Source organism: Miscanthus floridulus, chromosome 6 (assembly GCF_019320115.1).
Source record: "Miscanthus floridulus cultivar M001 chromosome 6, ASM1932011v1, whole genome shotgun sequence".
Taxonomy (NCBI): Eukaryota; Viridiplantae; Streptophyta; class Magnoliopsida; order Poales; family Poaceae; genus Miscanthus; species Miscanthus floridulus.
Genome location: NC_089585.1, coordinates 45,116,094 through 45,130,285, shown reverse-complemented (window position 1 = coordinate 45,130,285; position 14,192 = coordinate 45,116,094). Strand labels below are relative to the sequence as shown.

Sequence of the window (14,192 nt, the reverse complement as noted above, 5' to 3'; positions counted from 1 at the left end):
TTAATTTGATCATTTCTTCTTCATCATCCAATGAAGTTGTAGTAACATTGTTCACAAAATTTACATATCTCTCTTATAGTTTCATAAATTATAAGAAGGGTCTATGAAATTTATGAATAATGTTACTACCACTATGTCGGATGAATCAATGACCAAAATAAAAGTTATATATTTCTGAGTGCAAAGTAAAAGTCTATATTATTTAATGTAAAAGTATCTCCAGTAGTTTGTTAAAAAAAAACTCGCTCCCAACCTTGTGTTTTTTTGGCAATGTGGAAAAAACAAGCACTCTAACAATTCCTTATCCTTACTCTCAATCTAGCTCCTTTAGAAAAACCGGGGCCACCAACGTGTAAAGATACATGGACGACCGAAACTCCCTATCGATCGTGTTGGTGCCTTCGGCGGCATTTTTTTTCCCTTGGCACTACAGCCATCCCTGGCCGCTGCCCCTGCTATCGTCTAGAAGTATACACAATCGGATCTATTGCTACTATTTTCAGATCTAAGACTATTAGGATATGCAGAAGCCAATGAAGATAATGTTTTGGAGGTTCTGGTGTGAGTTATGGTGATAGAGATGTCTAGCCATGGCTCGTCTGGGATGCTCATCGGAATTGCGACCACTATTTTCAGATATGAGAATAGTAGAAGGTAGAACAGAAAATATAATAAAGGTTTTGAATGTGAGCTAGGATGTTGTGCATGGCCAGCCACGATAGCGAGTTGTGGCGGCTTAGTATCCACGAAGACGACGACATGTACATTTTTTTTACTGAGCAATAAAAATAAACTACCGTCGTGAAAAAAAAACTACTAGTGGGGTGTGTTTTTTGTACTTGGTTTTTGAAAAAGTTTCCAAAACCAAAGCTTTCAGGAGCTTTTCTAAATACCGTTGGAAATACTGTAACATCCTACAGTAAGTCATACGGAGTACGTTCTAGTAAAAGCAGTTAAAGAATGTCCTGTCAGTTTCTAAATAAGAGCCGTTTAGGCCAAGCAAATAACCTGAAATAATTGACTTCGCTTTGCATAGCGCCGGTCAGAGTTCGAACCCTCTCGGGGATGGATTTATTGACCGGAGAAGGCGTAGTTTATCTGCGCGTTAAAAAATCATATCGTCTGTCCCACGTCAAAGCACAGGTCTAAGGCCAGTCTAGTCTCACAAGAGTTGTGGTGCCGTTGTATATGGGTAAGACAGAGGTTCAGGGATTTTCTCGACCTACTTGAGACGGTTTTCTTCTTAAGCATAATACACGAGGCTGTCTTACCCCACGGGTCGAGTTTTTTTTTTTGACTTAAATGTTTTATCTCTATCTTCGAACCTAAACTTGAACACTGGATTTTCTTATAATCACGTAAAATTAACCATTTACGCCGCCAAAAGGACATGACTCATTTTTTGAGGAAAAGACATTACTAATATTTAAACTTAATTATTTTTCATGGGCTGGAATCTTGCAATCGGCCTCTTTTCCAGCCCGGCCCAAAGCTAACCTAGCGTCCCAGCCCACTCATCTGTTTTCCTCTGTCAGTGAGGAAGAGGCTATGCTCCAGGCTACAACATTTTTATTTACGCAGAGCCGCGGCCTCAATGATTTTGTTTTCCACTTGCTCTGAGTCACTGAGACCAGTGGTATAAATTGTTGAATATACGACGATATAATCTGGTATTTCTGGTGGTAGTGACGGCTGAGGCATGTGTGGACGGACCATCATGGTGACCTGATTTCACTGAACTGAGCTGCAGATGTAAAGTAACAAATTCAAGGAAATAAACATTGACTAATAACTCAACATTGATGTGCATATAATTGGAGGTATATTAAGAAATCCAAATATCAGACATGTTGCAAGCCTATATTTCAAGTGTTTCAGACATACGTGTTCAAATATTTTATCTGGATGTTTGCATACATTGATATGGATATAGACGCATGTTTCAAGCGTATGTTTCAAATGTTTCAGATGCTTTAGACATGTTGTAAGTTTTTTTGTCTGGATGTTGCATATGTTGTTATGGCTATACACGTATGTTTTAAGTGTTTCATCTGTTTCCAGACGTATGTTGCAAGTGTTTTATCTAGATGTTGTATATGTTGCAAATGGCTATGTTGCAATTGTATGATCCAAATGTTTCATTTGTTTCAGACGTACGTTGCAATTGTTTCATCTGAGTGTTGCAAAAGTAGATCTGGATATAGGTGTGGAGAAAACCTAAGCCCTTAGTGGGTCCAGCTGCTGTGGCTCCATGATGTGACGAAGATGGAGGCCACGAACACGAGAGCATGCGGGGACGGGATGCCACGGTGGATCGGCCGGGATGTTGAGGGGGTGTTTGGTTCCACGGACTAAATTTTAGTCCATGTCACATCGGACGTTCGGATGCTAATTAGGAGGACTAAATATGAGTTAATTATAAAACTAATTACACAGATGGAGACTAATTTACGAGACGAATTTATTAAGCCTAATTAACACATCATTAGCACATATTTACTGTAGCACCACATTATCAAATCATGGACTAATTAGGTTTAAAAAATTAGTCTCACAAATTAGTCATAATATGTGTAATTAATTATTTTTTAATCTATATTTAATACTCTATGCTTGTGTCCAAATATCTGGACAGGGACTAAAATTTGGTGAAAGAAAAACAAACAGGCCCTGAGTGAGATGAGCGTGGGCGCCGTGCATTGGACAGGATGGGACGTGGCCTCCATGCTGCATGCGTCGGGCGCAGACGTAGGAAGCTCCGTTCTGACGAACGTTGCCTCTGGAGCGGGGATAGGCGTGGGGTGGGTGTGAGAAAAGCGCATCCGGATGGATGCCACGTCCGGACGTCCTCGAAGACATAGCTCTTATTTGCCTCGAACCCGTTTCGGGGAGAAGCAATCCACGGCTAGCGGTCTGTCGATCCTACCTAACCTGAACCAAATCCCGAGTCAGACAATGGCCCATCCTTTCGCCTTTAAATTAAGCAGCTAACCCGTCCGCCTGATGGAGGAGGTAACCACAACCCCACCCCCACCCCACCCAAAAAAAAACATACGGCTAGAATCGATCATATCGTCGCCTGGTTCCTGGACCAAATCGAGCCGATCATGAAGCGGCAGTGGAAGAGCCACCTGGAGATGCTGCCCGAGGACCTGCTCGCGGATGTGCTCCGCCGCCTGCCGCCTCGCAGCCTCCGCGTGTCCCGCTGCGTCTGCAAGGCCTGGCGTGCCATCGTCGACGTTCACAAGCTACTGCGCGCGGACCTCCTCCCCCTCTCGTTTGGTGGCATAATGATCGGTTTCAACATGCTGGGGCACGCCGAATTCCTCTCCTACCGTGGGCCAGGCTGTGCTGCGGCAGCAGTCTCCGGCAATCTTGGCTACCTGCTACGTCCGAACATCCCCGTGGACGCCCCGGCAACCACCTCCGCGCATGCGCATGGGTACGACAGAGGACGACGTTATCTATGAAGAACCATACCTCGTGTTTGATCCAGCCATCTCTCCCTACTACGAGGTGTTCTTGACGCCTGTTGTTCACCCATGCGCAGAGCTCGACCGCGCAACGGCGGAGTCCGAGTGGCCGCCATTGTTGTGTGAGACACATGTCTTCTCATCAAGAACAGGGTGCTGGGAGAAGAGGTCATTTGTTAGGGAAGGAGATCCTGCAGGAACTACCGCGGTCATACAACAAGCACGGTACACAAGCAGGAAGCGCTACAGTGTATATTGGCGTGAGGCACTTTACATACATTGCCCGAATGATTTCTTATGCAAAGTATCAGTGACGGACAATAAGTACCAAGTCATTAAACCACCTGCAGTGACAAGTAATCTGGGTGACGGACCTCGCCAAGCTTATCTGGGGAAGTCAGAGAACGGGGTCTATTGTGCAATACTTGATCTTTAGTTCCGACTTCGGGTGTGGATCATTCGAGAATCTTCTTCTGGCCACATGGAGTGGGTGCTGAATTATGAAAACAACCTTGCGCGCGTGCTGGCAAGTCCGGACTTTTGGCCTTGTTCGGCTGACACACGGGGGGAAAAAAAAAACACTGTTCATGGCTGAAAACACTGTTTACGCTGGAAATTTGTAAGAGAAAAATACTGTTCCGAATAAAAAAAATAAACGAATCAAGCCGGGTTCCAGGTCAGCCGAACAAGGCCATCAAGAAGCTGATGGAGGCTGGACCTTTGAGGATATTAACCGTCACGCTTACTGGCACGAAGATAACAATGGCGCCGAAGAACATGTGGATCAATCTCAACTCACACAGCACTCGTATGTTACTTTACTTGGATTTCATCCGTTCAAGGAGACTGTATTCCTCAATAGCTCTTTGAGTAGAGGATTTGCCTATGATCTAAACAGCTCAAAGGTCCAAGATTTGGGCAACATGTGCCCCAAGTAATATCATCAAATCGCTGGGCAACACGCATATATAAAATCTGCTTTTCCATACACGCCTTGTTGGATGGACATTCCGAAAAGAAAAGAAAAACTAAAGAAAACTATGAACCGGCCCTTACAAGCTCATCATAAGCATACTAGCTATGTAGATTAGGATTTTGCTGACTCTCTCTTTTTTTTAGCTTTCGTTCATGACCACTCACTACTAGAGACCAGACTTTAGAACGATGTCCTAATTTAGTATTAGCCTCGGCATTTTTTGCCTCCGGGATTAGAGAGGCCTTTAGTTCCGGTTGGTGTCTCCAACCAAGACTAAAGGTCCCTGCCCAATGGCTAAACCGGGACTAAAAGTCCTCCAACCTTTAGTCCCGGTTTGTAATACCAACCCAGACTAAAGGTAGACCCTTTAGTCCCGGTTGGTAACACCAACCCGGACTAAAGGATCCTTTAGTCCCGGTTGGTAACCCGGATGGGTTAGTTCAAAAGGAAAGCATCACATTCATTGTTAGATGTGTTGTGTAGGTGGGGTATTTAGCTATGCATGAGGTCTTGGGTTCGAATCTCACACGGGACGCAGCGGTGGGAGGCATTATTTTTTTTTTAAACTGAGAGGATCTTTAGTCTTTAGTCCCGAATTGCTAGTTCCCAACCGGGACTAGATCTCATTTATGTAGTAGTGACTAAAGAATTGTTCATCGTCGTCGAATGTTCGTGCTTCCTGGTTAATTGCGTGTTTGCTACCATCGTGGTGCAATCTCCGTTTCTTTCGAGTGAAATGCATGTTATGATATTCTTCATAAGGCATTGCATGTTCGGGGTGATGTGGATTCCATGTGCATGCTCAGTTTTTAAATAACCGGAATTGTTATGATATCCCACGATGGTGAAGAAGAATAAGAAGAAAAAGGAGGAGGAGGAGGATGAGACGCCCATCTCGCGGCCACGTTTCTCCCCCGCGGCCCCGCCCGCTCCACGCAGCCCACCACTGCGTGGTCCAGCTTGCCCAGGCCACCAACAGCCGCCGCACCTGGGCAGGGAAACCCTACGGAGCTGCCGCCCTTCTCTGAAATTTTCACCACGCCTTTTCTCTGGCAAAATTATGCTGCTAATAACAGTCTAAAATGTAACTGGGTCGACGTGGGCATCTTCGAAGCTTATACAAAAGAAAAAAAATCATCAAAGAAACAAACTTTACATTCTCAAATAATAAAAATTGGTAATCTCTGGTAGGTGTACACCGTAGGCTTTGGAAGTTGGACTGCTTTTGACACAGCAGACTGCTACTATACACCAGCGCACATGATGCTCATCATCAGACATGGCTAGATGCTTCTCCCTGATGGTTGGAGGCCAGAAGAGGCGACGCTGCTGTTTCTTTGCTGCTCTGGGAGGCCTTGCTGTTCATGTAGATCGCGTAGATGATCAGCTGGATGGTGCCAAGGACGAAGCCTATCCCATTGGGGATCTGCATTCCGTTCCAACAGAGAAACAGTCAGTGTCGGAAATAAATCTACCAGATGGTTAGTGATGAGTAGTCTCTCTAACAAAGGCTGCTTAAATTATTACCCCAAGGAAGATGTCTCGGTCAAGCACCGCATACGTTGCCCAGATGCCTCCGTTGAGGAAGAGGAAGAAGGATAGGAAGAACGGCATGAACTCCACGCTCTTGGTGGTGATCACCGTTTTCTGTACGCACGCCACCATGCACATTCATTCATACAAATAATAAGTACATTTTGTTGAATAAACCTTATTAATTACTTTGCTGAGTAGTCTTGTGTTGCTGAAAATGAGACGACGACCTAAGGAAACTGGGTAAGACGGTAAAATGAGATGCTGGTTATTCTAATCACACATCGATCTATTACCCATCCGACGAGGCCCACAAGAACAGGGAGGACACAAATAGCGGGTCGGGACTGCCATGAACATGATGGCATGTCGCGACGCCCTCTGTATTTCGCCAGATACTGTTACTGTCATGTCCACTCGTATAGAGAACGCGTGTTCCTCTTCTCTCTTGTAAAAAAAGTGATGTATAATGAAAATAGAGAACAGTACGTAGATATATAACGCGCGTGTTCCTCGTATGATGATTATTTAATTCAGTGCAACACTGTACCCTGTTAACTGCCAAGAGAACCAATAACCAACCAGCTAACAATCTTAAAAAAAGAAAGAAAACGGTAAAATAATCTTACGGCAAACTTGATTTTGCAAGAAATAGATACCGTACAAGAAAGTGCAAGTGCAAGTTGACTAATCTTGCTTATCTCTCACGAAAGCGCAGTTTAGAATGATTTACGATGCCTGTATATATGAAGACTGTTATAAGTTTTAATCTGGATCGAACCGGAAGTAACGTTCTCTTTACATTTCAAATTAAAATATAAACATTTTTCTTTTTTATTTTATTTATTAACTGCTTGTAGACCATCATTAATTTCTTGTATCAGAATTTGGATGTCAATCTATATTTGTGGAAATTGTTTCATATCATTCTAGTAACAAATTGTAAAGGCAGGGACCAATTCGATTTGGTCGTTACGATGCAGGCGTGCATGTGCCCCACATTTAGGTCTCTTCGACGCACGCAGGAGTGCTGCTCAAACATCCATATAGCCTCGCAGGAGGCCAGAGACCGAATTTTTTACATTTCGTTTTTTTTTAAGTTTCTCACAAATAAACTTCTGACGGAAAGAATTCAGAAAATAGATCCTTAGCTCAGCGTCATTGGTGCTGGCGCCGAGCTAACACGTCTCGGCGCCAGCGTCTCTGGCGCCGAGCTTCTGGACACGGTAGATGACATGGCAGTGATCTCGGCGCCAGTCACTCTGGCGCCGAGCTCACTGTCATTTAACCCCGGCCAACCTTCCTGCCCGAGCGTTCTTCCTCTTCTTTCTCCTCTCTTTCAGATTTTTTCTCTCCCCACTTCACCCTACCTCACGAATCGGCATATTGGACCTTGGAAACTTTGATTTGATCTGTAGATCTTCGAGAGCAAGATATCCTCGCTCCCCTCCTAATTTTTTCGCATCAATTCGGTATGTATTAGTCGGATTTTTGAATATAATAATCGTCATCACTTAGGGTTTCATTGTATCAATCAATATATGTATTATACAACCGTAGGATGATGCCAAGGCATAAAAAAGCTAGCAAACCTAGGCGCATGTAGTTATGTTAAGGATTCATTGTTGTGCATCAAATGGGAAACCCTAGGTTTATGGTTTAATGTTAACTGCTTTGGGTTCTTAGAACGAAATTGGTTGTATTGTAGTTATGGTTCTCATTGACATTTATTTGTGAAGTTTTGATTTATGTTTGTTAAATTACATCTGTTTTGTTAGATGCAAGAAATGTTTCAGGAGTAGTTTTGACGAAAACGGGGTCGTCCTCGAGAATTATACCCCGACGCGTCTAGCAAAGATGCTCCCGTCCCTCCCGACCTCCCTGTCCCTAACTGTGACTGTGGTTTCCCGGCCCATGTTTTTCAATCGAAACATCCGGACACAGCGGCGCGTTGCTTCTACACATGCAGTCATTTTAATATAAGAAATTATTTTTACTATCCTTTTTCTTTATTTGTGTAAGTATGCTACTAATATTATGTTGGAATCTCGTTATGTAGAACCATGGGAGGTGTTTTTTCTTTCCGTGGATCGACGGTGCAGACAAGTTTAATCCTAGGTACCTCCTTTTCGATGATTGGTTTAGAGGGAGACATCCATGTGAGTACTTCAAGCGGTGGGTTCCACCCCCGCTAACCCTCCACCAATTACGGCTAAGGAGAAGCACCTAGCCGTAGTTAGACGACTTGAGGAACCTCCTCTGTGCGATTGTGGACATCGAGCTGTGATAAATCCTGATAATACGTTGGAGTTTATGTGTCCAAACAAGCATAAAGTAAGTGTGTATATGTTGAAATGTTGAGCTATATGTGTTCATGTACTAATATCTCCTTATTTAGGTGTTTTCAATGGCAAAGTGTCTTTCAACGAGTGGTTGTATGGTCCTAAGAACCAATGGCCGGAAGAACCGCGAAAGGTTAAGGAAAAGAAGAAAGAAAGGGTAATTTATAAAGCACCTCCTGTCATATGCAAATGTAGTGTTAAATCCAACAATGGCCTAGTCCCTTCGGAGCTTATTGCATTTTAAATGAAGGGATTGGTTGCATGTTTTCGTTGTATGATTTTAAATATAATATAATCGTGTTGCTAATTTATTGTATTTTATACATGAAGGGATTGGTTGCAGCGAGGAACATGCCGTAGAGCTGGCTCATGCAAGGTATGAGGAGAAGAAGTTAGATGAGCATAGATCGCGAGTTAGTCGCACCGTTCAATCACCGATTGTGTTGATGAGGGGGACGAGGATGAGGACGACACTGGCAGACTCAGTGAGCTCATTGCTCTAGCAGAGGCGGGCTTGCAGGCGCAGGAGGCTGAGGACGATACTGGCAGACTGAGCGAGCTCATCGCTCTAGCAGAGGGCGGGGTTGCAGGCGGAGCAGGCAGAGGAAGACACTTGCAGACTGAGCGAGCTCATCGGTCGAGCAGAGGCGGGCTTACAGGCGGAGAAGGATTACGACGGGTTCTTCACTCAGGTCGCAACGGCCGTAGATGAAGCGGAGGCCTCTTACTACAAGCGACAGGCAGGTCAAAGCAACGCAGGTGAGCCTAGCCATGACAATAGGGTTGTAGTAGAGGACTGGCGTGGCGTGGACCGGCGCGGGCGAGGGCGGCTGGTGGAGGAAGGGCGCGGGCGGCGCGGAGCTCGGCTATCCTAGGGCGAGAGAGGGAGAGGAAGAGAGGAAGAGAGACGCGGGCCATAGGTATTAAAGGCTCGGCGCCAGAGTGATCGGCGCCGAGCTCAGTGCCATGTCATCTACCGTGCCCAGGAGCTCGGCGCCAGAGACGGTGGCGCTGAGACGTGTTAGTTCGGTGCCAGCACCAATGACGCCGAGTTAAGGATCTATTTTCGAAATTCTTTCTGTCGCGGGTCTATTTATGAGAAACTTAAAAAAAAAAGCTAAAATATAAAAAATTCAGGACCAGATACGCCTGCAGAGGCTGCGGTGGTTCGGTCCGACAAAAGACGGAGGCACCTACTCAAACGTGCGTTGCAGAGAAGAGCAGCTCCAACATGACGTTAATCTGCTCGGGGACCACGTCTCATATACTATTAAAAATGTGAAGTATGCTGTGGAGTATGGACCCTACAAGGTCAGGATTTGCGGCTTGCGTTCTAGAGATGACTGCTTTTGTTGTTGCTAAAGTCTAGATGTCATACAACTTTTGTCTGAGGCTAATACTCTTATTATTTTGCGTTGGGGCGGCTCTTAGCTACACGTACCGAAATGTAAATTTACATTTTGTCGTACCTAAAAAAGCTTTAGAAATGATGATTCATTGAGGTATATAATATATATTAATATTATTATATGAATTTTACGTACAGTTTATCTACCACGTATATATTTATATTATACTCTTCCTGCAAGTGAAACTGTGGAAGTGGCTCGAGGGTCAGCTAAAAAATAGAGAAAAACAGGGGCAGATTGAGGATCTACATACTAAAAAATATTTATTATTGTACAATATCCCTGATACATGATTCTCCTCAGAAAAACAAAATGAACTATTTCCAGAATATGTCACTATCCCTAATTTCTTGGGGGCACATGTCTTTTTAATATTTGTTTGGACTTTGTGCTTATTTAATAAATAATCATGAAATGGACACAGCAAAAAATAATTGCCCACAAGCTGTCTGTTCATCATAAACATCAATCATTTTATTGTCGATAATTGTGGACACAAATGGATTGCCAGATGGAAAATATCTTGAGGAGCTTTATTCTCAATTATATATCTCCAAACTTAAACTATATTTATTTATATTAATTTGTCTGTGGGGCAAGTGGCATGAATATTAGAAAATATAATATTAGATCATCGATCGAGTCACTTATATATTTATTTACCATTACATGACAAATAATTTCATTGCTCAATGTCATCTTCCATAACCTTTGCTGGTCCATTAGTAGTTTGCTACTATATATGTGAAATTTAGCTGGTCACAAATTAAATTTAACTGTCATGATTGTAAAAGATCGTGATGTTTCATGGACGTACACAGTCTTAACTATAAAGAGAATATGAAAGAAAAAGGTGCATCTCAAAATCCACGTACGGCAAACAAATAAAGCATCATTAAATGGGAAGAAGAAAAGAGGATTAATTAATTAGTATATAAATATGTGTAAAAAACTTACCATGGCAGCAAGGGGTGACCCGTACATGAGCACATTGAGGCAGGCACATATCATTCCTATCACCATGATTCTCAAGTCTAACTCATTGATGGCGAATGTGGTGGCCGCGAACACAACTCCAAAGCCACCGATGTCCAACGCTGCTGCCAGCTTCGTGGTCTTAACCTGCATAATTATAACTGCAATAAAGCAACTATAACTAGTAATAAGATGCACGCTTTTCTTAATTAGGGTGTGTTTGGTTTAATAAATCAATGAAGTTCTCACTTTTTGTTTGATTTGGTGGAACGAAGTTGTGTGATCCTCCACTACCGTACCTCATGCCTCATTAGCTAATAACTAGTATAAGCATAAGAAGCGAGGTGATTTTACCAGAATTCATAGGATGAACTCATGCACCATGCCTCATCTAGAAAGGGTTAAAACCAAACATATGGTATGTATGGTAGCATATGAGACTGAACTGCTTGAAGAAACAATTATGAATTGAGTACACGGCCAGAGAAGCGAGAGAGAAATGCATGCTAGCTGTTGTATGATGATCGCCCCTCACATACCCTTGTGGCATGATTGGCGGCGTAGACGATGAAGAGGACGACGTAGATGGCCTCCATGACCGCCCCAAAGCCATTGACGGTGGCAACGAGGAGGCCGTCAGGCTTGGTGACGCCGTAGTAGAGCCACAGCAGCGCGTTGAGCAGCGTGAACACGTACGGCGCCGGCTCGAACTCCTCCGTCGACCCGCTCCGCACGATCCTCCAGAACGTCTTGCTGTGTATGCATGGTGTGGTGCCCGGCCGTGGTGTTGGCAAAGAAAGCTTTTAATTTGCAGGCAGCTAGCAACGACGACGACAGGAAAACTATGTATATATCAAGACACACTTACATAGGAGATATGAAGACTAGAACTGAGATGATGTTGCCTACAAAGGAGAAAATAGTTAAAGCAGCTGGATGAATGAAGACTAATAACAAAGCAGTTATAATACTAACAAAGCAATTAGTTATAATCCTCCATATATGTACACATGCTTACCTATAACGCCGATGATGAAGAGGGTGGAATCCATGGAAGCTCTTGCTGAATGATAGCAGGGAGACAGGGAGGAGGCCACAGGCTCAAAGAGAAGCAAAACGGTAGATATCCAAACAGGACGTAAGATATGGATGAGATCCAGAGTCAGCTCAGCTGTTTTCTCTGCTGCCCTTGAGCTGGAGAGAGGACCAGGGCCGCTGAAGCATATTTCAAGCAATAGATAGACAGGCCGGCCGTGCAGTGCAGTGCAATTATAGCTAGGCCGATCGAGCCTGCCCTTCTTACAGGTACACGTTCACCCATGATCTGATGCAGAGCAGTGGCATGAACATCCGAACGACTCAGGCCCCGCCTCGTATAACACATGAAGATATTTTGTAAATAAAGAACGTATATATATAATTATACTCTGTATGTAAGCTACCAGGCCACTGACCTTTACAGTTGTCTTTGTCAAGTAGTTAACTAAAGAGAAGCTGAGGTGTAAATTCAAGGGTATATTTTTTTTTAGAAAATAGGAAATTTTCGGCCTCTGTGGCCGCATAGCCAAATCTTGCGATATTTTCAGTTTATTTGTTGATAGAAGTAGAGAGAGAGAGAGAGAGAGAGAGAGAGAGCACTCAAATAGGAGAATATCATATGCAAAGTCTATAATTACTTTGCCATCTATTCTAGGCAAACACATATAAAAGCGATAACCTCCATCGCTTTGCTTGCCAATCAAAACTTCTCCCCTTTATCTTCATGTTGTAGTAGTGTCTAGAATCGCAACCAATATAATCCTATAGCATGCATAAAAAATATTTTGTTTTTCTCAAAAACAATATTATTATGAGTACATCAAATTTCCTAAATAATAGCAGCAGGCCCATAAAATCAGTTTTTTATCCTCCCTCTCAATGCATGTGAGTAGTACATGTAGGTGGGGTTAATCCAGTAGCTACATGAATAATATTCCAAATAGTTTTAGCATGGCAACAATAAAAAAGCATGCTTAATTGTTTCAATGCAATTACAAAAATTAAACTTTTGTCTACCAGTCTAGTTCCTCTTGGCTAAACTATCCTTTGTTAAGATAACACCTCTTTGGAGGCATCAATGGACGATTTTTTATCTTAAGAGAGAGTTTTCAATTTAACTTAAATTAAAGGATATATGAACTGTCTATTAGCCTAAATTTACTACTGTTGGAAGTAATTACTAGAGGGTGCATTTGGCTTGTTACTGAAAGGATCAAGATGCCCAAGAGGGAGGGTGAATTGGGCTAATTCTAAATTTCTTTGCAATAATTAAATCCTATGGTTAGCCCAATTAACCCCTTGTGCCTAAAAAGTGTTCCTAATTGTTCTACCGCACAAAAGACTTGCAACCTAAGTTCCAATCCTACTCTAACATGGCAATTCTAAGAATGTAAAGATATGAATTGAATTGCTCAAAGTAAATGCTCAAAGTAAATAGAGAGGAAGGAACACGGCGATGTTGTGCCGAGGTATCGGAGAGTTGTCCACTCCCCACTAGTCCTCGTTAGAGCACCCACGCAAGGGTGTAGCTCTCTCTTGATCTGCGCAAGGATCAAGTGCCCTCTACGGGTTGATTCTTCGACACTCCTGTCGCGGTGAATCATCCACGACCGCTCACAACGTGAGTTGGGTCACCCACAATCTCCGCCGGGTGATCACCAAACTCCCAATCACCACTAAGCCATCTAGGTGATGGCGATCACCAAGAATAACAAGTACGAACTCTCACTTGACCACGACAAGCCTAATAAGAAGATGGATGCACACTTTGCTACTCTTGATCTTCACTAATGAGGGCTCTCTTTTGGATTCTCAAATCTCAATCACCTCACTATGACCTTGCTCTTCTTGGCACTCTCTAAGGTAGTTTCTCAGCCAGTTGAAATAAGCAAAAGTACCCCCACACATGAGTGGAGGTGGTATTTATAACACCGGCTAAAAAATGAACCGTTATGTGCCTCTGCGGGGTGACCGGACGCTCCGGTTAGTATACCCCGAACTCCAGTGTTTACAGTGTGACCGGACGCTGGACAGCGTCCGGTCAACACTGACCAGACGCGTCCGGTCGTGATTTTCCCTCTCTGGAACCTTACTGGAGTCGACCGGACACTGGCCCTCAGCGTCCGGTACCATGACCTCATAGCGTCCGGTCAAACCAGACGTAATCACCTTGGTCAAATGAACTGACCAGACCCTGAGCCAGCATCCTGGTCAGTATTTGACCCTACATTCACTTCCAACTTTTGAACACATGTGAATGAAGTTTACTCCATTGGATCAAAGGGCTGTTGTGGAGCTACCTAGTTCTAGTTTTAACAAGTGTGCACCACACCTAACTCACTAGACTCACCTAGGTCAAGCTACCTGTTCATACCCCCCTTAATAGTACGGCTAAAGGAAAAACAAAGTCCTAAACTACTCTAAGTGTCTCTCCAACTCCAATCGA

At 43.5% G+C, this 14,192-nt stretch overlaps 2 protein-coding genes across 2 annotated transcripts; one reads left to right on the top strand and one right to left on the bottom strand.

Moving 5' to 3' along the window:
- The first annotated feature begins 3,090 nt into the window (after positions 1–3,090).
- LOC136460550 (uncharacterized) lies at positions 3,091–4,047 on the top strand. Its single transcript, XM_066460205.1, has 2 exons — positions 3,091–3,459; positions 3,497–4,047. Exons 1-2 carry the CDS (start codon positions 3,108–3,110, stop codon positions 3,907–3,909), a joined length of 765 nt encoding a protein of 254 aa, XP_066316302.1. The 5' UTR covers positions 3,091–3,107; the 3' UTR covers positions 3,910–4,047.
- Positions 4,048–5,498: 1,451 nt separating this feature from the next.
- LOC136455989 (bidirectional sugar transporter SWEET17-like) lies at positions 5,499–12,071 on the bottom strand. Its single transcript, XM_066455738.1, has 6 exons — positions 11,727–12,071; positions 11,577–11,613; positions 11,248–11,461; positions 10,691–10,855; positions 5,977–6,096; positions 5,499–5,875 (listed from the first exon to the last, which is right to left on the bottom strand). The coding sequence occupies exons 1-6, from the start codon at positions 11,758–11,760 to the stop codon at positions 5,723–5,725; spliced, it is 723 nt and encodes a 240-aa protein (XP_066311835.1). The 5' UTR covers positions 11,761–12,071; the 3' UTR covers positions 5,499–5,722.
- Between the last annotated feature and the right edge of the window lie 2,121 nt (positions 12,072–14,192).